The sequence below is a fragment of the Ranitomeya imitator genome, chromosome 1 (assembly GCF_032444005.1).
Source record: "Ranitomeya imitator isolate aRanImi1 chromosome 1, aRanImi1.pri, whole genome shotgun sequence".
NCBI lineage: Eukaryota > Metazoa > Chordata > Amphibia > Anura > Dendrobatidae > Ranitomeya > Ranitomeya imitator.
This window is the reverse complement of record NC_091282.1, coordinates 132,161,142-132,188,872: the sequence shown is the minus strand read 5'-3', so window position 1 is coordinate 132,188,872 and position 27,731 is coordinate 132,161,142. Positions and strand designations below refer to the sequence as shown.

Here is a 27,731-nt window from a genome sequence, read left to right as displayed (position 1 = left end):
GACTCACTGGATCTTATTCGGAGCTCTGGTCATTACAAGGCTACGGCGTAGACTGGGATAGGCAGTCTACGGGTCTCCATTCTCTCTCTGTGCACACCCTCAGTTCCTGCTTCACTGCCTGTGCTGCACTGTGCACAGACATCCCTCCACCGGACCCGGTAACCACCGCTCACAGTAGCATACCAGCAGAGGTGTATCTAGGGTTTCTGGCACCAGGAGCAAGAATTCATTTTGGCCCCCCCCCCCCAGGACATATGCGATTTGCATCAGTCATGTACCCACGAGCTCCTCTCCCTAATGCTCTCAATGTTCAGTGAAAAACAGAGAAGCTGAAGAGAAGCTCGTTGTCAAAGGACCATAAGTATGAAAGTCACATATGAGGGAAGTGTCCATGCGACGACTACTGGAACCTGCAGAGCTGAATCCTGACATTGCAGGTTCTGAATTCTCACAACGCATGCACTGCACACTTTTAGGATTCTCCCTTGCCGGTGGAAGGTCATGTCAGCACAAGCATGTGATTTGCATACTTCTGACCACATTCCAACTAGACGTGCCCAGCCTCGCTCAGTTCATTTTCATTGAGTGAGGCCACAGATGTCTAGTCAGCACGTGACCGCATGTATGTAAATCGCCAGCAAGAGAGAATCCTGACAGCGTGCAGTGCGCACTGTGAGAACTCAGAAGTCTGCAGTCACAAAGAATGACTGCAGACTCATTACAAACCTGGACATCCCCTTTAACCCCTTACCGGCATCGGACGTACTATACCGTCCGATGCCGGCTCCCCTGCTTTGATGCAGGGCTCCGCGGTGAGCCCGCACCAAAGCCGGGACATGTCAGCTGTATTGAACAGCTGACATGTGCCCGTAATAGGCGCGGGCAGAATCGCGATCTGCCCGCACCTATTAACTAGTTAAATGCCGCTGTCAAACGCAGACAGCGGCATTTAACTACCGCTTCCGGCCGGGCGGCAGGAAATGACGTCATCGCCGACCCCCGTCACATGATCGGGGGTCGGCGATGCTTGTATATTGTAACCATAGAGGTCCTTGAGACCTCTATGGTTACTGATTGCCCGTCGCTGTGAGCGCCACCCTGTGGTCGGCGCTCACAGCACACGTGCAATTCTGCTACATAGCAGCGATCAGCAGATCGCTGCTATGTAGCAGAGCCGATCGGGTTGTGCCTGCTTCTAGCCTCTCATGGAGGCTATTGAAGCATGGCAAAAGTTAAAAAAAAAAGTTTAAAAAAATGTGAAAAAAAATAAAAAAAACATAAAAGTTTAAATCACCCCCCTTTCGCCCCAATCAAAATAAATCAATAAAAAAAATATCAAATCTACGCATATTTGGTATCGCCGCGCTCAGAATCGCCCGATCTATCAAATAAAAAAAAGTATTAACCTGATCGCTAAACAGCGTAGCGGGAAAAAAACTCGAAACGCCAGAATTACGTTTTTTTGGTCACCGCGACATTGCATTAAAATGCAATAACGGGCGATCAAAAGAACGTATCTGCACCGAAATGCTATCATTAAAAACGTCATCTCGGCACGCAAAAAATAAGCCCTCAACCGACCCCAGATGATGAAAAATGGAGACGCTACGAGTATCGGAAAATGGCGCAATTTTTTTTTTTTTTTTTTTTAGCAAAGTTTGGAATTTTTTTTCACCACTTAGATAAAAAATAACCTAGTCATGTTTGGTGTCTATGAACTCGTAATGACCTGGAGAATCATAATGGCAGGTCATTTTTAGCATTTAGTGAACCTAGCAAAAAAGCCAAACAAAAAACCAATGTGGGATTGCACTTTTTTTGCAATTTCACCGCACTTGGAATTTTTTTCCCGTTTTCTAGTACACGACATGCTAAAACCAATGATGTCGTTCAAAAGTACAACTCGTCCCGCAAAAAATAAGCCCTCACATGGCCAAATTGACGGAAAAATAAAAAAGTTATGGCTCTGGGAAGGAGGGGAGCGAAAAACGAACACGGAAAAACGAAAAATCCCCCGGTCATGAAGGGGTTAAGGCTCCTAAGATAAATAAAAACATGAGAGTTAGTTAGTATCACAAATAACATTTACATCCAGGTACCTTATAGATTACATCGTCTCTGGAGTCGTTCTCCTTCTTTTCTTCATCTTGTCCAGACCCCATGATGAGTTTTCTCATTCCCAGCAGACTTGTCTTTGCAGACTTCCATCTTCTCCGCTCTTTTGCAGAAAATCTCCACATTATGCCCTTAAAGATACAAGTGTCATTATAATGCTCCTGAATAAAAAATGCCCCTCACTACATTGTCTGCAAAAAATATGACCCCCACACTGTCCTTCTTATGGTACATGCTCTTCACACTGACCTTTCCTTTCCATATTGGCCCCTCTTCATACTGTGTCCCCCCTATAGGGCAGCACGGTGGCGCAGTGGTTAGCACTACAGCCTTGCAGCGCTGGGGTCCTGGGTTCTAATCCCACCTAGGACAACATCTGCAAAGAGTTTGTATGTTCTCTCCGTGTTTGCGTGGGTTTCCTCCGGGCACTCCGGTTTCCTCCCACATTCCAAAGACATACTGATAGGGATTCTAGATTGTGAGCCCCATCAGGGACAGTGATGATAATGTGTGCAAAACTGTAAAGCGCTGCGGAATATGTTAGCGCTATATAAAAATAAAAAAGATTAAAAAAGAAGATTATCTCTATACTGTACTCTCTCATCACACTCCCCCTCCTTGGCATACTGTCCCCTCCTGGCTGTGCCCTTACACTGTCCCCCCATGCTACGAACCCACTACTCAGTTTCTATTCTGTGCCCACTCACTTTTCTCCCCATACTCACACTATTCCCCTGTCTCCTCACACTATTCCCCTCCCTCCTCATACTGTCTCCTCTCACATCCCCCTGTTCACCATACTGTCTCCTCATATATTTAACCCCTCACTTTCTATACTGCCTGCTCACCTGACTCACCATACTGTCTGCACACATCCCATCACCCTTACTCCCCGTACTCTGTCTACATACATTTTTCACATCGCTACTCATAATGTGTCCACATACATTCCCCAGTCGCTCCCCATAATGTCTGCACCCATCCACCATACTGTTTCCTCATACATGCCCCTCTTTCCCCCAGTACTGTTTCCCCATCTACCCCTTTGCTCTTCATTTTGTGTCCTTAAATCTCCCCTACACATTAAATCCCCCCATCTCCACTCCGATTCTCCCCACACATAATAAATCCCCCTATCCTCGCTCAAATTGTCCCCCCCCCCCCTCCGTGCACTTAATCTTTGGTTTCTTCAACTCCACTGGAGCACTTACCACCAGTGTTCACCTCTGCACTGTGAGTGAGCGACATCAGCACTGTGATCACATGATCTGATCACGCTGCTCACATTGCTCTGACCCAGCAGTCAGAGCCTCAATTGTACTCACTTCTGTAAGATGCGAGTTCAATTGTTACCTGGGCAGGGGAGGACACTGACAGCTTGGGCCCCCCTCCTTTTATGGCGACAAAAAGCTATGTAGGTATATATATATATATATATATATATATATATATATATATATGTATCCACACACATACATGTGTATATATTACATACTGTATATACCCGAGTATAAGCTGGCCCGTGTATAAGCCGAGGCACCTAATTTTGCCACAAAAAACTGGGTAAGCTTATTGACTCGAGTATAAGCCGGGTATGTATTGTCCCCTCATTCCTATCCCGTTATGTGTGGTCCCCCCATCCTGTCCTGCTCTGTGTGGCTCCCCCTGTTATAGCATGGCTTCCCTGTCCCATCTTGTATGCATGGCTCCCCTGTCCCATCCTTGAATTCGTTGCTCTGCTCCCCCTCCCATCTAGTATGCATGGCTCTGCTCCCCCCTCTCATCTTGTATGCGTGGCTCTGCTCCCCCCATCCTTGTATGCGTGGCTCTGCTCCCCTCTCCCATCCTTGTATGCGTGGCTCTGCTCCCCCCTCCAATCCTTGTATGCGTGGCTCTGCTCCCCCCTCCCATCCTTGTATGCGTGGCTCTGCACCCCCCTCCCATCCTTGTATGCGTGGCTCTGCTCCCCTCTACCCATCCTTATATGCGTGGCTCTGCTCCCCCCTCACATCCTTATATGCGTGGCTCTGTTCCCCCCTCCCATCCTTATATGCGTGGCTCTGCTCCCCCCTCCCATCCTTGAATGCGTGGCTCTGCTCCCCCCTGCGTGGCTCTGCTCCCCCTCCCATCCTTGTATGCGTGGCTCTGCTCCCCCCTTCCATCCTTGTATGCATGGATCTGCTCCCCCCACTCATCTTTATATGCGTGGCTCTGCTCCCCCAACATCCCTATATGCGTGGCTCTGCTCCCCCTCTCCCATCCTTATATGCATGGCTCTGCTCCCCCCTCCCATCCTTGTATGCGTGGCTCTGCTCCCCCCTCCCATCCTTGTATGCTTGGCTCTGCTCCCCCCACCCATCCTTATATGCGTGGCTCTGCTCCCTCCCCTCACATCCTTATATGCGTGGCCCTGCTCCCACCCTCCCATCCTTGTATGTGTGGCTCTGCTCCCCCTCCTATCCTTATAAGCGTGGCTCCCTGTCCTCCTTCATCCTCCCCGTCCTCCTTCATCCTCCCCATCCTCCTTCATCCTCCCCCATCCTCCTTCATCCTCCCCAGTCCTCCTTCATCCTCCCCAGTCCTCCTTCATCCTCCCCAGTCCTCCTTCATCCTCCCCAGTCCTCCTTCATCCTCCCCAGTCCTCCTTCATCCTCCCCAGTCCTCCTTCTCCTCCCTCCTCCTTCATCCTCCCCAGTCCTCCTTCTCCTTCCCCGCTGTCCTCCTTCATTCTCCCCCGGGCCGTCATACTCACCCTCTGCATCGCTGTCCCGACTCCCAGCGCATGGTACCGCTCATTAAGGTCATGAATATGCATCCAGGTCATTAGGTCATGAATATGATCCCAGACTTTAAAAAAAAAAAAAAACCTTGCTCAGGTGCCGCCCCCAGCATCCTGGCTCCCTAGGCACGTGCCCACACGTGCCTAGTGGCAAATATGGCCCTGTGTATGGCCCAACCTATTAGCAGAAAGGATTTAGATTCTGAAATGTGGACTCCTGGCTGGACCTCACTATTAGCACAAACGATTTAGATTCTGAAATTTAGATTCTGAAATGTAGACTCCTGGCTGGACCACAATATTAGCATACATTATTTAGATTCAGAAATGTGGCCTGGTGTATAGCCCACACTTTTAACAGAAAGGATTAAGATTCAGAAATGTGGCCTGGTGTCTGGCCAACACTATTAGCAGGAAGGATTTAGATTCAGAAATGTGGCCTGGTGTCTGGCCAACACTAATAGCATAAACTATTTGGATTCTAAAATGTGACCTGGTGTATGGCCCACACTATTAGCAGAACAGATTTATATTCTGAAATATGGCCTGGTGTCTGTCCCACACGATTAGCACAAACTATTTAGATTCTGAAATGTGGCCTGGTATATGGCCCACACTATTAGCAGAAAGTACAGTATTTAGATTCTGAAATGTGGACTCATGGCTGTACAACACTATTAGCACAAACTATTTAGATTCTGAAAAGTGGCTGGCCTGGTGTCTGGCCCACACTATTAGCACAAATGATGTAGATTCTGAAATATGGCCTGGTGTCTGGCCCACACTATTAGCACAAACGATTTAGATTCTGAAATGTGGCATGTGTGAGCAAAAAGGATTAGGAGTATGTGTACATGATCAGTAAACGTTGCGGGTTGGACGCTGAATACATGTGTAGCGTCCAATCCCCAGCGGCCAGATGTTACAGATAGTAGATGGAATTTTAAGAAATCCCATGTCCGCTATGCATCCACAGACGCCCACGGCTCACCTGCGAAGACGGACATGCGGTGCGTCTCTCCAGAGCGCAGCATTTTAATTCCTCTTGCGGAGATGCTAGTCTCCGCAAGAGAAATTTCACCAATAGAATGTATTGGACGCGGTTCAGTGAACATATGCGGATTTACCTGTGTTCAATAGACGGCAGCGCTTCGGACGCAGTGAACATATGTTGCATCCAAAGTGCTACCACTTTCGGATCGTATGCACATACCCATAGATTCTGAAATGTGGACTCCTGGCTGGCTGAGACCACTACCACAAACGATTTAAGGTACCTTCACACTAAACGATATCGTTAGCGATCCGTGACGTTGCAGCGTCCTCGCTAGCGATATCGTTCAGTTTGACACGCAGCAGCGATCAGAATACTGCTGTGATGTCGTTGGTCGGGGCTAGAGGGCCAGAACTTTATTTGGTCGCTGGCTCTCCCGCTGACATCGCTGAATCGGCGTGTGTGACACCGATTGAGCGATGTCTTCGCTGGTAACCAGGGTAAACATCGGGTTACTAAGCGCAGGGCCGCGCTTAGTAACCCGATGTTTACCCTGGTTATCATCCTAAAGGTTAAAAAAACAAACGCTTCATACTTACCTTCCGCTGTCTGTCCCCAGCGCTGTGCTTTCCTGCACTCACTGTGAGCACAGCGGCCGGAAAGCAGAGCGGTGACGTCACCGCTCTGCTTTCCGGCCGCTGTGCTCACAGCCAGTACAGAGAAGCACAGCGCCGAGGACAGACAGCGGAAGGTAAGTATGAAGCGTTTGTTTTTTTAACCTTTTAGGATGGTAACCAGGGTAAACATCGGATTACTAAGCGCGGCCCTGCGCTTAGTAACCCGATGTTTACCCTGGTTACTGGCATCGTTGGTCGCTGGAGAGCTGTCTGTGTGACAGCTCTCCAGGGACCAAACAGCGATGCTGCAGTGATCCGGATCGTTGTCTGGATCGCTGCAGCGTCGTTTAGTGTGAAGGTACCTTTAGATGCTGGAAGGTTGATTTCACACAGGATTATATCTATCTGAACCATCTGACTACTTGCAGCAGGAGTAGCTTCTCTGTGCTGTTACACTGAGAAAGTGGTGCAAAAACAACATGTTCACTTTTTATATGGAGAGGGACATATGACTTCAGCAGCCAATGACAGAAGCCCTTGTGGATGGTTTCTGTGCCCTGATTGGCTGCTGGGATCTCCACACATTAAGTTAATTAAAAGAAAAAAAAATACAGTCCGCCGCTACTCTCAACTATCTGACACGTCCCCCCACTCATTATGCAGCATCAGTATCCTAGCCAAAGTCCTAACAAAAGCATTAGTGGAAACACGATCATTTGGTCGAATTTTGACAATGTTGAGGGAAATACTTGGGAATCTGAATCCGAATCTGCAAAGTTCGGGGCAAATTTGAGATTGATCTTGTTCGGAAAATATTTGCCCATCATCTCTACTCCTGTTTCATTAAGAGACACATTTTTCTTAATTAGGGGTGGGCAATTAATTTTCACAAGGGGCCACATGAGAGACTGTGACTGTTGTGGATGGCCAAACCATTAGACTGAAATAAATTCTGCTTGATATTAATATGATCCTATTAGTTATAATAATTTTATAGTAATATTGATTGTTTCACATAATATTGAGCAGAATTAAGTTTGATGACATCCATCCCCCTATGTACCGTATGAGCCCACACACAGCCTCCTATATAAGCCCTCACATAGCATCTATATGCAGCATGAGCCCGCACATAATCTCGCTATATACAGTATGAGCACTCTGTCAACATACAATATGAGCTCCACATTAGCCTTCTTTATACAGTATGAGCCCCCACATAGCCCCTCTATACAGTACGAGCCCCAAATAGCCTGACTGTACCCAGTGTGGGCTCCTACATAGCCTCCTATGCATGCTATATTATACTGTGTGTGGGGGGGTGGCATTATACGGTGTGTGTGTGGGGGCTGCATTATACTGTGTGTGTGTGTGTGGTTGCATTATTCTGTGAGTGGGGAGGGCTGCATTATACTGTGTGTGTGGAGTGCTGCATTATACTGTGTGTGGGCTACATTATACTGTGTGTGTGTGTGGGGCTGCATTTTAATGTGTGTGTGTGAGGCTGCATTATACTGTGTGTGTGTGGGGGGCTGCATTATACTGTGTGTGTGGGGGGGGCTGCATTATACTGTATGTGTTAGGTGTCGAGTTCCCACTGCTGCACAGGAGGAATCTCGAACCATGTCTGCTGCAGTCTCCCATTCTCCTTCAGCCGCAGTGGAGCCTGCTCAGCAGAGCCGTCGGTCCCAGCATCTGACTCAAGCAGATAGTGTGCGTTTGGTTACAGCTGTCATTCCAGGCTCAGCCTTTGTAGCCAGCATTGATCAGAGGCGAGCAGACGTTCCATAGACTAAGTCCTGCTTTTCTTCTACTGAGCATGCCCACGGGACGAACACTCATTGGTGGTCGGGGGTCACATGCTCAGGTTCTGTTGCGGCTCCAATTGGAGCACTAGGAAGGTCCTGGAAGGCTACAGATATAAATCAGTTTTTGTGTGTGTGTGGATGTGTGCCTGTTCTGGTGAAAGCTCCGAATCATTCCTATCTCTAGTGTTGATGAATGCTCGCGAATGTTGGAGCTGTCTAGCGCCAGTTAGTGCCATCCAGCACCAGGCACAATCTATAGCATCTAACAGCAGTGTTAGCCAGTGCTGCACCATGCGCAACCAGTGCGCTTACCTGTCCCTAGCTAGGGCGGTTAGTGTTGTTCACCAGAGCAGCTTTGCGCACTCAGTGCGATAAATCATTATTTAGGTTTTTCCCTGGCACCACAGTTGCGACGCCAAGCGCTAGTGGTCTAAAGGGACTCTAACCCCGTGTCCTTGGGGCAGAGTCCTGTGACCCAATACTAGCATTCACTCTGCGGTATTGCTACCCTGTGACGCAACAGGGTTCACTTCCTTACATAGCGGGTGAAGTTAACCCGTGTATGTTCACATTATACCGCCATATACTGTCCGCCATTACCGAGCAGCAGGTGTCATCTCTGCACGGTGGACCCTGGGCTGCGAACGCACCTTATACATCCCTATAATTATCTGGTGCGTTCCGCCAGCCCTAACAGTATGTGTGGGGGGCTGCATGACAACATGACATCGTTACAAAATTCACTATACCCTTGGATTCCAAAATGGAGTCACTTGTGGATAGTTTCAGCTGTTAGGGCAGTTTAAGGGTCATGCAAATGCAACATGGTGCCCGCATTTCAGCCAAATTTGTGTTCCAAAATTCAAATGGTGCCTCTTCCCTTTCAAGCCCTGACAATTGTCCAAACTGAGGTTTCTGGCCACGCGTGGGGTATCATTGCACTCAGAAGAAACTGGGTAACAAATTTTGCATCCATTTTCTCGTCCTATCCCTTGAAATAGTGAAAAAAATGGGGATCTCAAAATCACTGGGATACATTGGAACATTTCAGACTTATTACCACATAAAATGACATTGGTAAGATTTAAAAAATTTGACCTAGTTATTAAAGGGGTGGTCCGAAGGCAAAGCATTTTTCCCTATCTATTTAGTCCCAGAATCTAAGCCATTTTCTAATATACAGTACAGACCAAAAGTTTGGACACCTTCTCATTTAAAGATTTTTCTGTATTGTCATGACTATGAAAATTGTAGATTCACACTGACGGCATCAAAACTATGAATTAACACATGTGAAATTATATACTTAACAAAAAAGTGTGAAACAACTGAAAATATGTCTTATATTCTAGGTTCTTCAAAGTAGCCACCTTTTGCTTTGATGACTGCTTTGCACACTCTTGGCATTCTCTTGATGAGGTTCAAGAGGTAGTCACCGGGAATGGTTTTCACTTCACAGGTGTGCCCTGTCAGGTTTTATAAGTGGGATTTCTTGCCTTATAAATGGGGTTGGGACCATCAGTTGTGTTGTGCAGAAGTCAGGTGAATACACAGCTGATAGTCCTACTGAATAGACTGTTAGAATTTGTATTATGGCAAGAAAAAAGCAGCTAAGTAAAGAAAAACGAGTGGCCGTCATTACTTTAAGAAATGAAGGTCAGTCAGTCCGAAAAATTGGGAAAACTTTGAAAGTGTCCCCAAGTGCAGTGGCAAAAACCATCAAGCGCTACAAAGAAACTGGCTCACATGAGGACCGCCCCAGGAAAGGAAGACCAAGAGTCACCTCTGCTCCTGAGGATAAGTTTATCTGAGTCACCAGCCTTAGAAATCGCAGGTTAATAGCAGCTCAGATTAGAGACAGGGTCAATGCCACACACAGATCTAGCAGCAGACACATCTCTACAACAACTGTTAAGTGGAGACTTTGTGCAGCAGGGCCTTCATGTTAAAATAGCTGCTAGGAAACCACTGCTAAGGACAGGCAACACGCAGAAGAGACTTGTGTGGGCTAAAGAACACAAGGAATGGACATTAGATCAGTGGAAATCTGTGCTTTGGTCTGATGAGTCCAAATTTGAGATCTTTGGTTCCAACCACCGTGTCTTTGTGCAACGCAGAAAAGATGAACGGATGGACTCTACATGCCTGGTTCCCACCGTGAAGCATGGAGGAAGAGGTGTGATGGTGTGGGGGTGCTTTGCTGGTGACACTGTTGGGGATTTATTCAAAATTGAAGGCATATTGAACCAGCATGGCTACCACAGCATATTGCAGCGGCATGCTATTCCATCCGGTTTGCGTTTAGTTGGACCATCATTTATTTTTCAACAGGACAATGTGACCATAAACACACCTCCAGGTTGTGTAAGGGCTATTTGACCAAGAAGGAGAGTGATGGGGTGCTACACCAGATGACCTGGCCTCCACAGTCACCAGACCTGAACCCAATCGAGATGGTTTGGGGTGAGCTGGACCGCAGAGTGAAGGCAAAAGGGCCAACAAGTGCTAAGCATCTCTGGGAACTCCTTCAAGATTGTTGGAAGACCATTCCCGGTGACTACCTCTTGAAGCTCATCAAGGGAACGCCAAGAGTGTGCAAAGCAGTCATCAAAGCAAAAGGTGGCTACTTTGAAGAACCTGGAATATAAGGTATAATTTCAGTTGTTTCACACTTTTTTGTTAACTATATAATTCCACATGTGTTATTTCATAGTTTTGATGCCTTCAGTGTGAATGTACAATTTTCATAGTCATGAAAATACAGAAAAATCTTTGAATGAGAAGGTGTGTCCAAACTTTTGGTCTGTACTGTAATTGCTTTAAAAATTCCCTACCATTCCCTAACTACACTAACTACTTTTGAATTTTTTCTCTACTTCCTGTCTGATGACGATTTGTTTGAGTATCCCCAGTGCATGCTGGGATACTCAAACAAAACATAATTGGGGGAAAGAAGTTGCGGTTATTGCTACAACCCCTCGTTGACACTTGTTTCATGGGCAGTGCTTTCCCTGCGCTGTACCTGAGTGTCTCCTCCTTTGTGCTGTGTCTTCCCCAGCGCCCTGAGCAATGAGCGCAGCGTCCAGTATGCTGTCTGCTTAGCTGAATAATAATAAGCTGGCAGCAAAGCGAAGTAGCTATACCAAGCATGCAGGAGGACTAGAGCTGCTCCCGCATGTGACGTTACTGGTCTTTGCGGTGATTAGTGACACCTCTCTGCTGTCTGCTAATTACTATTTAGCTAAGACAGCAGACCGGACGCCGTTCTTATCGCACAGTGCACAGGGGGATAATAAACTGCACAAGGGAGACACTACAGGCACCAGCCCCTGAAACGAATGCCACTTATGACTCTTTGTTTCAGGGATGGGGCAGTGGCTGTGACAATGACTGCAGCCTCTGCCCACTAAGCATGCTTTGTTTGAGTATCCCAACATGCACTGGTGATACTTGGAAGAATTGTCTTAAGACAGAAAATAGATTAAAAAAACAACCAAAAGTAGTTAGATTGTGTACTTAGGAAAGGGTAGGGAATTTTTAAAGCAAGTTTATAAAAAAAATAGCTTCGATTAGAAGACTAAATAGATGGGGAAAAATGCTTTGCCTTGTGTCCACCCTTTTAAGATCAAAATTGGCTCTGTCACTAAGATGTTAAACATGGGTCTTGGTTAGTGTTGAGCATTCCGATACTGCAAATATCGGGTATCGGCCGATATTCGCTGTATCGGAGTTCCGATACTGAGTTCCGATAATTTTACAATATCGAATACCGGAATCGGAAGTTCCCATAATGCAATGAGCCAGTTTTATTCTATTCAGCCAATGAGGATCCTAAGAAGTGTGGACACATCCTGTTAGGCATGTTAGCCATGTTAACTAATGGCATGGCTGTGATAGGCTGCTGAAATGATGTCGGTGGTGGGAGGTGCGTGGCGGAGACTGCGTGTCTGTGTGGGCCTGCCGGGATCTTGCGGCCCTCTCGGGGGTCTGTGCGGCCCTCTCGGGGGTCTGTGCGGCCCTGCCGGGGGTCTGTACGGGCCTCTCGGGGGTCTGTGCGGTTTTCCGGGGGTCTTTGTGTCTGTGTGCAGGCATCGTCCGATGGGACTACAAGTCCCATCGGGCTATGCCTGCTACAATGACAGTGATTGACACATTAGCCAATGATGGGACAGTAGTAGTCCCATCATCCGGCTAATGTGTTGAATGTAAAAAAAAAAAAACAACATACATACTACATACATACTGCATACATACAAACATACAACATACATACATACAACATACATGCTACATACATACATACTATATACATACAACAAACTACATACATACAACATACCATATACTACATACATACTACATACATACAACATACATACAACATACCACATACATACAACATACATACAGTACAGACCAAAAGTTTGGACACACCTTCTCAGTTAAAGATTTTTCTGTATTTTCATGACTATGAACATTGTACATTCACACTGAAGGCATCAAAACTGTGAATTAACACATGTGGAATTATATACTTAACAAAAAAGTGTGAAACAACTGAAAATATGTCTTATATTGTAGGTTCTTCAAAGTAGCCACCTTTTGCTTTGATGACTGCTTTGCACACTCTTGGCATTCTCTTGATGAGCTTCAAGAGGTAGTCACCGGGAATGGTCTTCCAACAATCTTGAAGGAGTTCTCAGAGATGCTTAGCACTTGTTGGCCCTTTTGCCTTCACTTTGCGGTCCAGCTCACCCCAAACCATCTCAATTGGGTTCAGGTCTGGTGACTGTGGAGGCCAGGTCATCTGGTGTAGCACCCCATCACTCTCCTTCTTGGTCAAGTAGTCCTTATACAGCCTGGAGGTGTGTTTGGGGTCATTGTCCTGTTGAAAAATAAATGATGGTCCAACTAAACGCAAACCGGATGGAATAGCATGCCATTGCAAGATGCTGTGGTAGCCATGCTGGTTCAGTATGCCTTCAATTTTGAATAAATCTCCAACAGTGTCACCAGCAAAGCACCCCCACACCATCACACCTCCTCCTCCATGCTTCACAGTGGGAACCAGGCATGTACAGTCCATCCGTTCACCTTTTCTGCGTCGCACAAAAACATGGTGGTTGGAGCCAAAGATCTCAAATTTGGACTCATCAGACCAAAGCACAGATTTCCACTGATCTAATGTCCATTCCTTGTGTTCTTTAGCCCAAAAAAGTATCTTCTGCTTGTTGCCTGTCCTTAGCAGTGGTTTCCTAGCAGCTATTTTACCATGAAGGCCTGCTGCACAAAGTCTCCTCTTAACAGTTGTTGTAGAGATGTGTCTGCTGCTAGAACTCTGTGTGGCATTACCTGGTCTCTAATCTGAGCTGCTGTTAACCTGCGATTTCTGAGGCTGGTGACTCGGATAAAGTTATCCTCAGAAGCAGAGGTGACTCTTGGTCTTCCTTTACTGGGGCGGTCCTCATGTGAGCCAGTTTTTTTGTAGCACTTGATGGTTTTTGCCACTGCACTTGGGGACACTTTCAAAGTTTTCCCAATTTTTCGGACTGACTGATCTTCATTTCTTAAAGTAATGATGGCCACTCGTTTTTCTTTACTTAGCTGCTTTTTTCTTGCCATAATACAAATTCTAACAGTCTACTTAGTAGGACTATCAGCTGTGTATCCACCAGACTTCTGCTCAACACGACTGATGGTCCAACACCATTTATAAGGCAAGAAATCCCACTTATTAAACCTGACAGGGCACACCTGTGAAGTGAAAACCATTTCCGGTGACTACCTCTTGAAGCTCATCAAGAGAATGCCAAGAGTGTGCAAAGCAGTCATCAAAGCAAAAGGTGGCTACTTTGTAGAACCTAGAATATAAGACATAATTTCAGTTGTTTCACACTTTTGTGTTAAGTATATAATTCCACATGTGTTAATTCATAGTTTTGATGCCTTCAGTGTGAATTTACAATTTTCATAGTCCTGAAAATACAGAAAAATCTTTAAATGAGAAGGTGTGTCCAAACTTTTGGTTTGTACTGTACATACAACATACATACTACATACAACATACTATATACATACTACATACATGCAACATACATTCTACATACATACTATAAACTGTACATACATACTACATACATACTACATACATGCAACATACATACTACATACATACTATATACTGTACATACATACTACATACATACTACATACATACATACAGTACAGACCAAAAGACCGGAGTTGATTTAGCATCTGTTTTTTGCCGGATCCGTCAAAAAAGCTTTTTCTGCCGGACGGAAAACACATATAGAGCAATGGTTTTTCTGTACGGCGAAAAAACCCACAGCGACGGATCCGGCAAAAAACAGATGAAACGTGTGGCCGTCAGGCGCAATACGCTGTAGTATGTTGTATGTATGTATGTGTGTAGTATGTATTTTGTATGTATGTATGTAGTATGCATGTAGTATGTTGTATGTATGTATACATGTTGTATGTATCTAGTATGTATGTAGTATGTATGTATGTAGTATGTATGTATGTATGAAGTATGTATGTAGTATGTTGTATGTATGTAGTATGTTGTATGTATGCATGTGATGTTCGTCCTTCGTTTTCGAAGATGACCATGACTTCAGGGTTAGAAGAGAATTAATAGTTATGGGTCCGGAGGTGGCTGATGAGTCCAATCCGGGCCCTGAAGGTTCGCCCACATACTTGACATACGAAAGCAGGTGTGGTCAGTACACCAGATTCTACTTGTGCCTTGCGTACAGCACGCTTTCTTTTTGCGTCACAGATTTTCCTATCTTCAGCTACACGTGCTCCTGAGGTGATCCTGCCCCGCCAACCTGGATGATCCAGGGCAAGCTCTTCCCATTCATTGGTGTTGACTTCCAGGTTTTTGAGAGACACCTTACGGCAGTCTTTATAGCGCTTCTTTTGCCCCCCAACTACTCGCTTTCCTTGGCACAGCTCTCCGTACAGCAGTTGTTTCGGTAGTCGGCTGTCAGGCATTTGGACCAAATGTCCAGCCCACCTGGCTTGGACTTTCAGCAGGAGAGTGTAAACGCTGCAGAGCTCAGTTTGTTCCAGAATTGCTGTGTCCGGGACCTTGTCTTGCCACCTGATGTCGAGGAGTCTGCGGAAGCAACTCATGTGGAAATGATTAAGCTGTTTAGCATGCCGGCTGTACACTGTCCAGGTCTCGCTAGCATAGAGAAGTGTGGTAAGGACCACCGCGCAGTAGACCTTCAGCTTGGTGGTAAGGCTGAGTCCCCTTCGTTCCCAGACGTTCTTACGCAGTCTCCCGAAGGCGGCACTGGCTTTGGCGATTCTGTTATTAACCTCAGCGTCTATGGTTACTTCACGGGAAAGTGTGCTGCCTAAGTAGGTGAAGTTATCGACTGCTTTGAGGTTTTGCTCCTTCACCGTGATACGTGGCTCCTTGTACAGTTTTCCTGGAACCGGTTGATACATGACTTCGGTTTTTCTAATGTTGATTTCGAGACCAAAACTGTCGCAGGCTTGCGAAAAACAGTCCATTTCATGCTGCATCTGCTGTTCCGTGCTAGCATTAAGTGCACAGTCATCAGCAAATAGTAATTCACGGATAACAGTCTCATGCACTTTCGTAACCGCCTTCAGGCGTTTTGGGTTGAATAGCTTGCCATCAGTCCTGTACCTAACCTGGATTCCATCTTCACAGTTGTTAAAGGCATCACTTAACATTGCAGAGAACAGCATACTGAACAGGGTTGGAGCAAGCACACAGCCTTGTTTTACGCCGTTTGTTACTGGGAAAGCCTCAGATACGTCTCCATCGTTCAGAACCTTCACCATCATGCCATCATGGAACTGCCGGATGACTGAGATGAACTTGCTCGGGCAGCCAAATTTTGCCATTATCTTCCACAGGCCGTCCCCACTGACTGTGTCAAAAGCCTTGGTCAAATCAACAAAAGTTACATAAAGGTCACGGTGTTGCTCCTGGCACTTTTCCTGAAGTTGACATGCTGAAAAGACCATATCTACTGTTCCACGTTTAGCACGGAAACCACACTGGCTTTCGGGTAATAGTCCTTGCTCAAGGTGACGTAAAAGGCGGTTGAGCAAGACACGAGCCAATATCTTGCCTGCAGTGGACAGAAGGGAGATGCCTTGATGGTTGTCACAAGATTGGCGATTACCTTTCCTCTTGTATATGTGGATTATGCTGGCATCTTTCATCTGTTGTGGAACCTGTTCCTTTGTCCACATATATTGGAATAGTTTGGTCACCATTTGCATCAGAACAGGGCCGTCAGCTTTATATACCACAGCAGGTATAGCATCATTTCCAGGTGCTTTTCCACAAGAAAGTTGTTTTACTGCTTTCCTGACTTCATCTCCACTTGGAAGAACATCAAGCTCCTTGTTGATTTCTACCTGGGGCAGGCGAGCAACGGGGTATATGGGCTATGTAGATAGAGGTAGCACCTCTGGTGGAGTGCTTGCCGTGTCCTTTTTGGACAGCTCTTCCATCTTTGGTCCTCATCTGATGCTCAACTCTCACCTGTACCTCCAAGTAGCTGCTAGCATGCGGCAGCGGGTGCACCCCGGAACACCGTCTCGGCAGGTGGGCCAAACCAGGTGAGGGTAGCTGTTGGGTTTCTTTGAGACCTACGGTGATTTTCAAGGGTTTGCCTACCCTTGCATGTAAAGACTGGATATGGCAGACTGTGCGGAAGAAACCAAGATTCAACGGACAGCCAAGCGATTTCCAGCACAGTGTTGTGGAGCGTTGAGAGGGCGCAGCGAGGCACATATAGGACACTGCTGGCCATCAACTGCACCCTGACCTATCTCCAGTTGTCTCGTCTAGTTCTTGCCACTGGGGCTCGATAGGTACGGGCGAGAGAGTGAGGTTGACGACTGCACAACTCCTCCTCACTTTAATCCAAGTCAAGCGCAAGTCATGACTTCAACCACTGCGTATCAAAAGTCCTGTGGCGATGGGAGAGTGGCAAAGCAGCAGGTGTGGAGTCACTGGAAGCTGTAGTCACGAACCTGCACACAGGCGGCCCAGGCCATATGGTCGCTCTCTACTGGACCGAAGCAGCAGTGGAGTTCGGCAGCCTCCTGGGTGTCTGAGCAGTCCTGTTCAGGATCACTCTGCTCACCTCAATCGAGGAAGGGGCTAGAAAAGGTGCCTCAAACATAGTCTGCTTCATTTCACCTGGCCAGCCTACCACAGCTGGCGGGTTTCCCATACAGCGGTCGACACACAATAAAGAAAAAGAAAATGATGGTACTCAACCTTGGCACATGGAATGTGAGAACTCTGCTGGATAATACCAAGGCAGACAGACCAGAGAGAAGAACGGCATTGGTTGCTCGGGAGCTAGCTCGTTACAAGGTTGATATAGCAGCTCTCAGCGAAACACGACAGGCAGACAAGGGTCAATTGACAGAGCATAGTGGTGGATATACATTCTTCTGGAGTGGTCGAGGCAGCACTGAAAAACGAGAAGCAGGCGTGGGATTTGCTATCAAAACCCATCTTGCTCGTAAACTTACCAGGCTTCCGGAAGGCATCAACGACCGTCTGATGACATTTCAGCTCCCACTTACAAACAAGAAACACACAACTCTGATCAGTGCCTATGCTCCCACGATGACTAATCCGGATGACATTAAAGATAAGTTCTATGATGAACTTGACACACTTATTTCAGCAATCCCACAGGCAGACAAGCTCATTATACTTGGAGACTTTAATGCCAGGGTGGGAACAAACCATCAAAACTGGGAAGGGGTCATTGGGAGACACGGCACTGGCAAGTGTAACAGTAATGGCCTGCTGCTCCTCAAGATGTGTGCCACACATGACCTTGTCATAACCAACACTTTATTCCGCTTACCCACACGCAAGAAGACATCATGGATGCACCCACGCTCAAAGCATTGGCATCTCATTGATTACATCATTGCCAGGAAAAGGGATGAGATGGACTTTAGACTGAAGAAGGTCATGTGCGGTGCAGACTGCTGGACTGACCATCACCTAATTGTTTCTAAGTGCAGGCTCCGCATCCTGCCTGCGAGGAGACCCCAAGGGCAGAAAACGACAAAGAGGCTGAATATCTATAAGCTGCAAAATAAAAGAATTGCAAGGGAATTTGCCAATGACCTTGATGGCAGACAGTTAAATATACTACAGGCAGAGGAGATTGGCGTTGAGGAACAGTGGACAATTCTGAGAGATGCTGTTTATAATACTGCTCTGGAGCATCTCGGATCAGCAACCAGAAATAATCAAGACTGGTTTGATGAAAACGACGAGGAAATAAAGACACTCCTAGAAGAGAAACATCAGCGGTATAAGGTGTACCAAAATGACGCCACATCGTTAGCTAAGAAAGGTGCCTTTACCAACATAAAAAGGAAGGTACAAATCAAGCTACGTGAGATGCAGGATATCTGGTTTAGCAAGAAGGCCGACGAAATTCAGGGCTATGCAGATACCCATGACCAGAAACGCTTCTACGATGCACTCAAAGCTGTATATGGACCCCAGTCATCAAGCTCTTCATCTCTGCTTAATGCAGATGGAACTAAGCTGCTGACAGAAAGGAAACAAATTCTGGAACGGTGGGCTGAGCATTTAAATAATATTCTTAATCGCCCTGCCAATATCAAAATATCATGTTCGTCCTTCGTTTTCGAAGATGACCATGACTTCAGGGTTAGAATAGAATTAATAGTTATGGGTCCGGAGGTGGCTGATGAGTCCAATCCGGGCCCTGAAGGTTCGCCCACATACTTGGCATACGAAAGCAGGTGTGGTCAGTACACCAGATTCTACTTGTGCCTTGCGTACAGCACGCTTTCTTTTTGCATGTAGTATGTTTGTAGTATGTATGTTTGTGGTTTTTTTTTACATTCAACACATTAGCCGGATGATAGGACTAATACTGTCCCATCATTGGCTAATGTGTCAATCACTGTCACTGTAGTCCCATCGAACGATGCCTGCACACAGACACAAAGACCCCCGAAAGGCCCGTACAGACCCCCAGCAGGCCCGTACAGACCCCTGGCACGCCTGCACAGACCCCCGAGAGGCCCATACAGGCCCCGGCAGGCCCGCACAGACCCCGGAGAGGCCCGTACAGACCCCCAACAGGCCTGCACAGACCCCCGAGAGGCCCGTACAGGCCCCGGCAGGCCTGCACAGACCCCCGAGAGGCCCGTACAGACCCCCGAGAGGCCCGCACACACACACACACACAGTCTCCGCCAACGCACCACCCACACTCTTCCCCCCTCCAGAACAGGATGTGCAAGAAAAGAAAAAGTTTATTTTAATTCCGATATTTGTGTCCCATTGACTTGCATTGGTTTCCGGTATCGAAATCGGCGATACCCGATATTTTTGGGGTATCGGTCCGATCCGATATTTCCCGATATGGGAAGGTATAGCTCAACACTAGTCTTGGTGTTAAACACTATAGAGGGCTGGTTAGGCAGGGTGTTTAGCAACAAATAGTCTAATGGGTTTGTTGGGTATGTGGGACCTGTCAGGTTCCCATTAAAGAGATCCTGTCACTATGATATATCCAGTAATGACATTCATTTGCTGTCATAGTAAAGCTCTAAAATCTAAATCTCAGAATTGATTAAACAAATTCACTTCTGAGGCAATGAGAGGATGACATATTATCATTTTCAGAGCTGCTGACTACCTGACATGGATCATGTCCACTATAGGACTTCAGAGATCTAAGCATTGCCAGATGTGTCGGCTGTATGGTGGATGCAGTTACACTAGTAGCTCTGAGGTCCTCACACATATGCGGTCATATATAGGAGGTAGTTAGACACTTCCCTTAACATTTACCATCCAAAGCATTTCTGGTATAAGCACAAGATATGCCATAAGTGCCTCAAATACATCATTATTTTAGCAGACAAAGTATTATTAAAATAAGGGCATTATATTTTATTTTACATTTTCTCTACTTTTTCTTCCAGAGTTGGGAATAACATTTTTCAGCCAATGTAATAACAATCCAACTGAAAGTTCTTGTCAGCCATGAGTCCTCGAGATCTGACACACTGCGACTGAACAAGTTGGAATTTACCATGACGGATGAAGAGTTTGTCTGGATAGTAGCATAGTTCTTTAATAAACCAATAAAGCATATATGTCATATACAACGTAACTTGTTCATGGTGTTTATACGTTAATTGCATCTGTTACTTGTTACAGTTCTCAAGAGAGTCGATTAGTTCTGTGTTATTAAAACTGATTTTAATGATCATTTAAAACTTGACATGGCTGCAATGGTGCTGTAAGGTTAGGTTCATATTGCGTTAATGTGACCGCGCTAACGGACAGCGTTGCACGGCGAAATTAACGCTGTGCAACGCGTCCGTTAGCGCTCCCATTAACAGCAATGGGGACGCGCATCACTAGCGCGTGCCATTTTCGGCACGCGCTAGCGATGTGCCGGTGTTTTGTGGCGCGCCGCGGACGCTGCAAGCAGTGCAAGCGGTGCGCCCGAGGTCCGTTCCCCGGACTCGCGACCCCATAAAACAACATTGTGTTAGCGCAATCTGCTAGCGCTAGGCGCTAAACGGATTGCACTAACGCAATATGAACCTAGTCAGATTACATTAATACCTTTGGTGAAAAAATCCACTTTGTGGTTTTTATTTTACTCCTTCACCTCTGGGCAATTGTCAGTTTTTGTTCTTTCTTCCCCTTCCTCCAAGAGCCATTCATTTTTTCATTTTTCCATCCACATAGCCATATGAGGGCATGTTTTTTGCGGGACAAATTGTGCTTTTGAATGACAGAATTAATTTTATCATGTGAGGCACTGGAAAGCAGAGAAAAAAAATTAGTGCGTTGAAATTGCAAAAAAAGTGGTGGTGGGGGGTTGTTTACTTGTCATGTTCACTATACATTAAGCCTGATCTAGCAATATGATTCTTCAGGTCAGTACGATATATACACAGATACCAAAAATCCATACTTTTTTTTCATTTCAGTAGCAAAAAAATCAGAAATTGATTTAAAAAAAAAATTGTGTTGCCATTTTCTAAAACCCTTAATGCTTTCAATTTTCAGGTTATAGTGCTATATGATGGTTTATTCTTTTTGCCCTGAGCTGTCATTTTTACAGATTTTGATTTGGGGGCAGATACAATGTGTTGATTACCTCTTAATATGTAAGCTCGGCATGCAAAAAATAAGCCCTTACCAAGCCCTGCCTCACAAAAAATGGAGATGCTACGAGTCTCAGAAAATGGCGCTTTTTTTTTTTAAACTTCAGAATTTTTTTTCATCACTCAAATAAAAAAGAACCTACTGTGTACACGTTTGGTGTCTACAAACTTGTAATGACCTTGAGACTCATAATGGCATGTCACTTTTAGCATTTAACGAACATGGTAAGACAACAAAACAATTGTGGGATTGCACTTTTTTGCAATTTCACCGAACTTTGAATTTTGTTCTCATTTTCCAGTACACTATATGGCAAAACCAATGGTGTAGTTCAAAAGTAAAACTCATCTCTCAAAAAAAAAAAAGCCCTCACAGGGCAATATTGACAGAAAAATAAAAATAGTTATGGCTCTGGGATGGAGAGGAGCGAAAAACGGAAACTCAAAAACAGAAAAACCCAAGGTGGTGAAGGGGCTAATGCTGTCTGATCGCTTGTGCTATACATAGCAGTGCATAAGTTTAGAAAATAAACAAGGGCAAATAGATAAGGCTAGGTTCCCATTGCGTTAATGGGTGAACGCTAACGGACAGCGTTGCACGGCGAAAATGACGCAATTAACGCCGTGCAACGGGTCCGTTAGTGCACCCATTGACAGCAATGTTGTTTCTGCCTGTAGCGCATCGCTAGCGCGTGGCATTTTCGGCACGCGCTAGCGATGTGCCGTTCTTTTGTGAAGGACCTCGGACGCTGCTTGCTCGGGGATCTGCGGTAGCGGGGACGGCGAACGCAGACCCAAATTAAACATTGCGTTAGCGCAATCCGCCAGCGCTAGGCGCTTAACGGATTGCCCTAACGCAATGGGAACCTAGCCTAACACAGGTGCTTCTCACAAAATTTAAATGTAATCAAAAAGTAAAATTCATATATTATATAGAGTCATTACAAACAGAGTGATGTATTGCAATTATTAATTTTTGTTTTTAGCCAGTTTTCAACAACTGAGAACTGGCCAAGCACCACCCCTGAGTAATCTTCAGACTCACAATACTCCTGTATTATTTTACGAAGCCACCAGAAATAACTAATTTCCAATGGCATATACTTTCACTTTTTGTTTAACGATGAATCATCACAGAATAATTTATTGACCATTTCTCAGAAATGTGTCCTCGAGTTAATCTCTTACGATAATTGGGAAACTTGACGACTTGAAGAACTCTATAAATACAGCAGCAGGACAGGCCCCGGAATCATCACAAGTAAATATTTTGCTGAATACTGGAGCAGAGCGACAAGGATGGAGGAGATTCTGGCACTAGTCGGGCTTCTGTCCTGCTTAATGATGTCTACTGCTGTAGAGGTAAGGAAGATTCAACCCTGGGAGCCTTCAATAAGCGTGTCTTGTCTGGTTAGATGCAATGAGAATTATGGCTACTTAATGGGATCTTCTCATTCTCTTTAAACAGTCATATTTACATACAATTCGAATTTATTAATTCAGATTTTTATTAATGGAATTGTACAATTTTATTAATGGAATATTTTATTGCTAAAACTGTACAATTTCTCTTTTTTTGTTTTTTTTATACATTTTCATGTTTTACGCTTTCACTCATCCAACATTTACCGTACTTCCTGGGAATAAAAAACTGTTCTGGTCATGAAATCACACCAAAGCTCAACTTTTTCAAGATTTAGCAATTGTACTGTATAGCTGACCATACACAACTTAGCTCTTCGTCTCGTTCTATTTTTCCACGACTCCCCCATACACATGAATGTTTTTTTCAGTGGGGAGAAGGCTGCTGCCAAAGAGCTGTGACAGTGGCTTATTTAATGGAGAGTAAATGTGCCAGGGGTTTCCACATCAATTTTAAACATCATCTATCGGGAGTCAAACAATGCTGGTATCAGTGGGTTCAATTAACTTTAGTGGATTGTCTATGGGGCCTTTAAGGGGTTGTCCATGTGTGAACCCTCATATCGTGTGCAGCGAGGATTCTTTAGTGAGAATGTGACCGTAACTAAGGGATATGCATACTCCCGGCCACATCCCAACTAGACATGCCCGACCTCGCTCAATTCACTTGTATTGAGCGTGTCCGCACACGTCTACTCGTAATGTGACCAGATATATGCAAATGGCAAACTTGGAGGTCACATGACTGTTCAGTCTCGCCACCAGCGCCAGAGAATCCTCACAACGTGTGCGGAGTGTGAGTATTCAGAAGTCTACAGTGACATAGAGTGACTGCACACTTTCGTGATAAACCCAGAAAGCCCATTTACCCTTAAGGAGCCATGCACCCAAGTATCCATCACATTACCAGAACAAATCATGATCGCTCCATCTGGTATTAACCATATAGTTTTGCGAGGAGGTGATTTTATTTATTATTCTGCATATTGTTTTTTTCTACCAAGCGTTCATCAGTTATTTCTATCTACTGTCTAGTCTGCACAGTGCAATCTGGAAGGTCAGTGGAAGAATGATCTGGGCTCCAACATGACCATATCCGTGGTCTCCAATAGTGGACTATTTAAAGGGACCTACCTATCAGCTGTATCAGCTACTAATAAGACCATTGTGGAATCACCTCTTATTGGACTTCAGCAACTAAGTGATTCTCCTACATTTGGATTTACTGTCAAGTGGGCATTTACAAGTAAAGTATTTTTTTCCTTGAGATTTACATTATAACCAATGTATGCAAACCATGCAAGATCACTCATCAACATCTGCTGAGATTTCTACTGTACTACCAGAGTACAATGCACAAATACTGTAAATAGCAAAACAGGAGAAAACAATTTATTCTGAAATTTATGAAAGTTACTTGTGTTATTCTTGTTACAGATTCAATCACAGTATTCACGGGTCAGTGTTTCATCAGAGAAACGGGACAGCCTATTCTACAAACCACTTGGCTGCTGAGATCAGAAGGTGATATTAAAGATAACTGGCAGCAAACAAGGTAAACTAATGTAAATTGACATGGTATTCTTATAGGGAATGTGTCAGTAGGATCACCCCTCCTAAGCCGTCTATATGGGCATGTAGGTCATAGAAAGCTGAATAACATGATGCCTTGATATTTGTGCTCTGATGTTTTATTCCAGAGATATTCATGTTTTTCTTAATATGTAAATGAGCTGTTAAGATCTATGGGTCAGACATAGATCTCCCTAAGAATCTGCCTCCATAGCTTATTTTAAATGACTGACAGCCTGCTTCCCTTATATACATGCCTCACACTGGTAATGCCCTCCTTCATTTGAAGTAAGCTTAGGAGGCAGATTTTCAGGGACACCATCGTCCAGCCCATAGATCTTAACAGCTCATTTGCATATAAGATAACCATGGATTTTTCAGGAATAATACATCAGATCACACATATCAAGATATCATTTTATTCAGCTTCCTATGACCTACATGCCCAGATAGACAGCTTAGGAGGGTTCATTCTATTTACAGATGCCCTTTACTTTTAGGATTTATAGCCAAAGAGTTTCCTTATAATGAACATATTCCTCCATAATACACCATGCACCACTCCTATACACCCTGTTTATGAGCTTTCCCATTATTGAAGGATGCCGCTCTTCGGTGTGCATGGAAATCGTAAGGTTCTCAAGTACAGGGCCCCAGATTTCCCGAGAAGCTAAGCTAAATACATAGGGTAGCATGACACATGCTGTGATAGTTTTATCATTTCCTTAGGATTTGTACAGAATCAAGGCATACAGAGATAGAAACCTCATGTACCTTTATTAAGTACAAAACAAATACAGCGATGACCAGACTTGAGTCCTATCTTAAAGGGGATATCCAGTTCTTTTCATTTTTATTTGGTCCCCAAGTGGTCTAAAAATTAGAAAAAAAAACAAACATTCGCTTAGTTTTCCTCAGACAGTCTTATCACGTGCCATATTGCTAATTACTGCTTGGGTATGTGCACACGTCAGGATTTCTTGCAGAAATTTTCCTGACAAAAACCGGACATTTCTGCCAGAAATCCGAATGTATTTTTTTTGCGTTTTTCACGTGTTTTTGACACGTTTTTGGTGCGTTTTTTGCCAAATGCATACAATAGCGGGAAAAATGCAGAAAATCCGCAAAATTAATGAACATGCTGCATTTTTTTTACCGGTAGAAAAAAACACATCATGTGCACAAAACATGCAGAATGCATTCTAAATGATAGGATGCATAATGTATGCATTTTTAATAAGTTTTTATAGCGTTTTTACCACGAAAAACGCAAGAAAACCTGAAGGTGTGCACATAGCCTAAAGGAAGTTTGTCTGCACAAAATACACATTTAGAATTCACAGCACCTCATCAGGTGTGCTTGCCAGAAAATGTTCTTTATACAAGCATGCCAGTGATGTGCTCAGTGCACCTTCCTAGCGCCTTGTCTTCCATCTATCTCCACCCTTCTCTGACTCCTGTAAACCTAGAGATATCGGCCAAAGAGTGGGGAGACGTTAGATGGGGGAAAAAAGTACACTCTTTGGAAATGCAGCAAGGGTTTTGAACACTAAGGGGCCGATTCATCAACGTGTTAATGCCGGTTTAAAGGGAACCTGTCAGCTGTTTTGGCCGCTATAAGATGCGGCCACTGCCTTTCAGGGCTTATCTACAGCATCCTATAATGCTGCTGATAAGCCCCCGGTCCGAACTGCAAGATAAGAAAAATAAGTTTTATTATACTCACCTGGGGGGCGGTCCGGTCCAATAGGTGTCGCATGTCCGAGTCCGACGCCTCCCATCTTATGATCGCCGCCCTCCTGCTTGCTTCATGGCTCCCCGGCATCACGCTCCTGCGCAGTCGTACTTCTCTGCTCTGTTGAGGGCAGAGCAAATTCCTGCAGTGCGCAGGCGCTGGACCGCTCGGACCTTTCCTGGCGCCTGCACACTGCAGTAATTTGCTCAAGGGGATGTTTGCTTTGAACAGTCATTTTGTGCTGACAGACACCCTATAACGAGATCCTGTCACTATAATACACCCAATAAGGACACTCGCGTGATAGTAAAGAGCTAAAATCTAAATCTCTTAGTTGCTCTAAAAAAATCACTTCTGAGGCAATGAGAGGATGTCACATTATCGTTTTCAGAGCTGCTGACTACCTGACATGGATGATGTCCACCATAGGACTTCAGAGATCTAAGCATTGCCAGATGTGTCGGCTGTATGGTGGATGCAGTTACACTAGTAGCTCTGAGGTCCTCACACATATGCGGTCATATATAGGAGGTAGTTAGACACTTCCCTTTTACATTTACCATCCAAAGCATTTCTGGTATAAGCACTAGAAATGCCATAAGTGCCTCAAATACATCATTATTTTAGCAGACAAAGTATTATTAAAATAAGGGCATTATATTATATTTTACATTTTCTCTACTTTTTCTTCCAGAGTTGGGAATAACATTTTTCAGCCAAAGTAATAACAATCCAACTGAAAGTTCTTGACTGTCAGCCATGAGTCCTCGAGATCTGACACACTGCGACTGAAGAAGTTGGAATTTACCATGACGAATGAAGAGTTACTCTGGATAGCAGCAACATCCATTAATAAATCAATAAACCATATTTGTCACATATGGTGCAACTTGCTCATGGTGTTTGTATGTTGGATGCAGCAATGTCACTTGTTACAGTTCTCAGGACAGGCGATTGTACAGCAGGTAGTTCTGTGTTAATAAAACTAATGATCGTCATATGCAATTTGAGTATTAGGGGCATTTGCATTTCAGCCTTTCATGGTAATAACATAGTTCAGGTCCTGGCCACTAGAGATGGAGCTAAGGAATCAGCAGGGAGCGGCGGATCTTCGCGGATTCCATACCACCTCCTGTGGTCGGTAGATGAAAGGCATTTCCCCGAAATGCGCGTCGGGGTGGACAGGGGTGGTGTGCCTATACATCCTACTTCACTATTCTTTACGGTTGATCGGTATGTATTCTATATTTATGGCTGTTCTTACTGCTTACACTTGTTTGGAGCATGCGCTCATATACGCAGACATATGAACTGACCTTCTACCTACATTTGTGATTAGTATACACTCTGCAGGGTCATTCCATATAACTAGGTATGTGGTGTTAGGCTACCTACCCCTGTCCTATTTTTGTGCGTGCTGTGGGTGGCACGGTGATTCTTTCTTACTATTATCTATTTACTTGATATTATT

The 27,731-nt window shown here is 45.0% G+C and overlaps 2 protein-coding genes across 2 annotated transcripts in view; both read left to right on the top strand.

Moving 5' to 3' along the window:
• The window catches only part of LOC138664412 (avidin-like), a 37,544-nt gene extending 17,027 nt beyond the window's left edge, over positions 1-20,517 (top strand). The window contains exon 4 of the mRNA XM_069751095.1: positions 20,332-20,517. Coding sequence (XP_069607196.1) covers positions 20,332-20,362 — 31 coding nt within the window. The 3' untranslated portion in view covers positions 20,363-20,517. The remainder of the gene's footprint in view (positions 1-20,331) is intronic.
• A 138-nt stretch (positions 20,518-20,655) lies between these two features.
• LOC138664420 (avidin-like) lies at positions 20,656-27,731 on the top strand. The gene is made up of 4 exons (XM_069751106.1): positions 20,656-22,893; positions 23,989-24,199; positions 24,391-24,508; positions 26,955-27,731. The coding sequence occupies exons 1-4, from the start codon at positions 22,831-22,833 to the stop codon at positions 26,983-26,985; spliced, it is 423 nt and encodes a 140-aa protein (XP_069607207.1). The 5' UTR covers positions 20,656-22,830; the 3' UTR covers positions 26,986-27,731.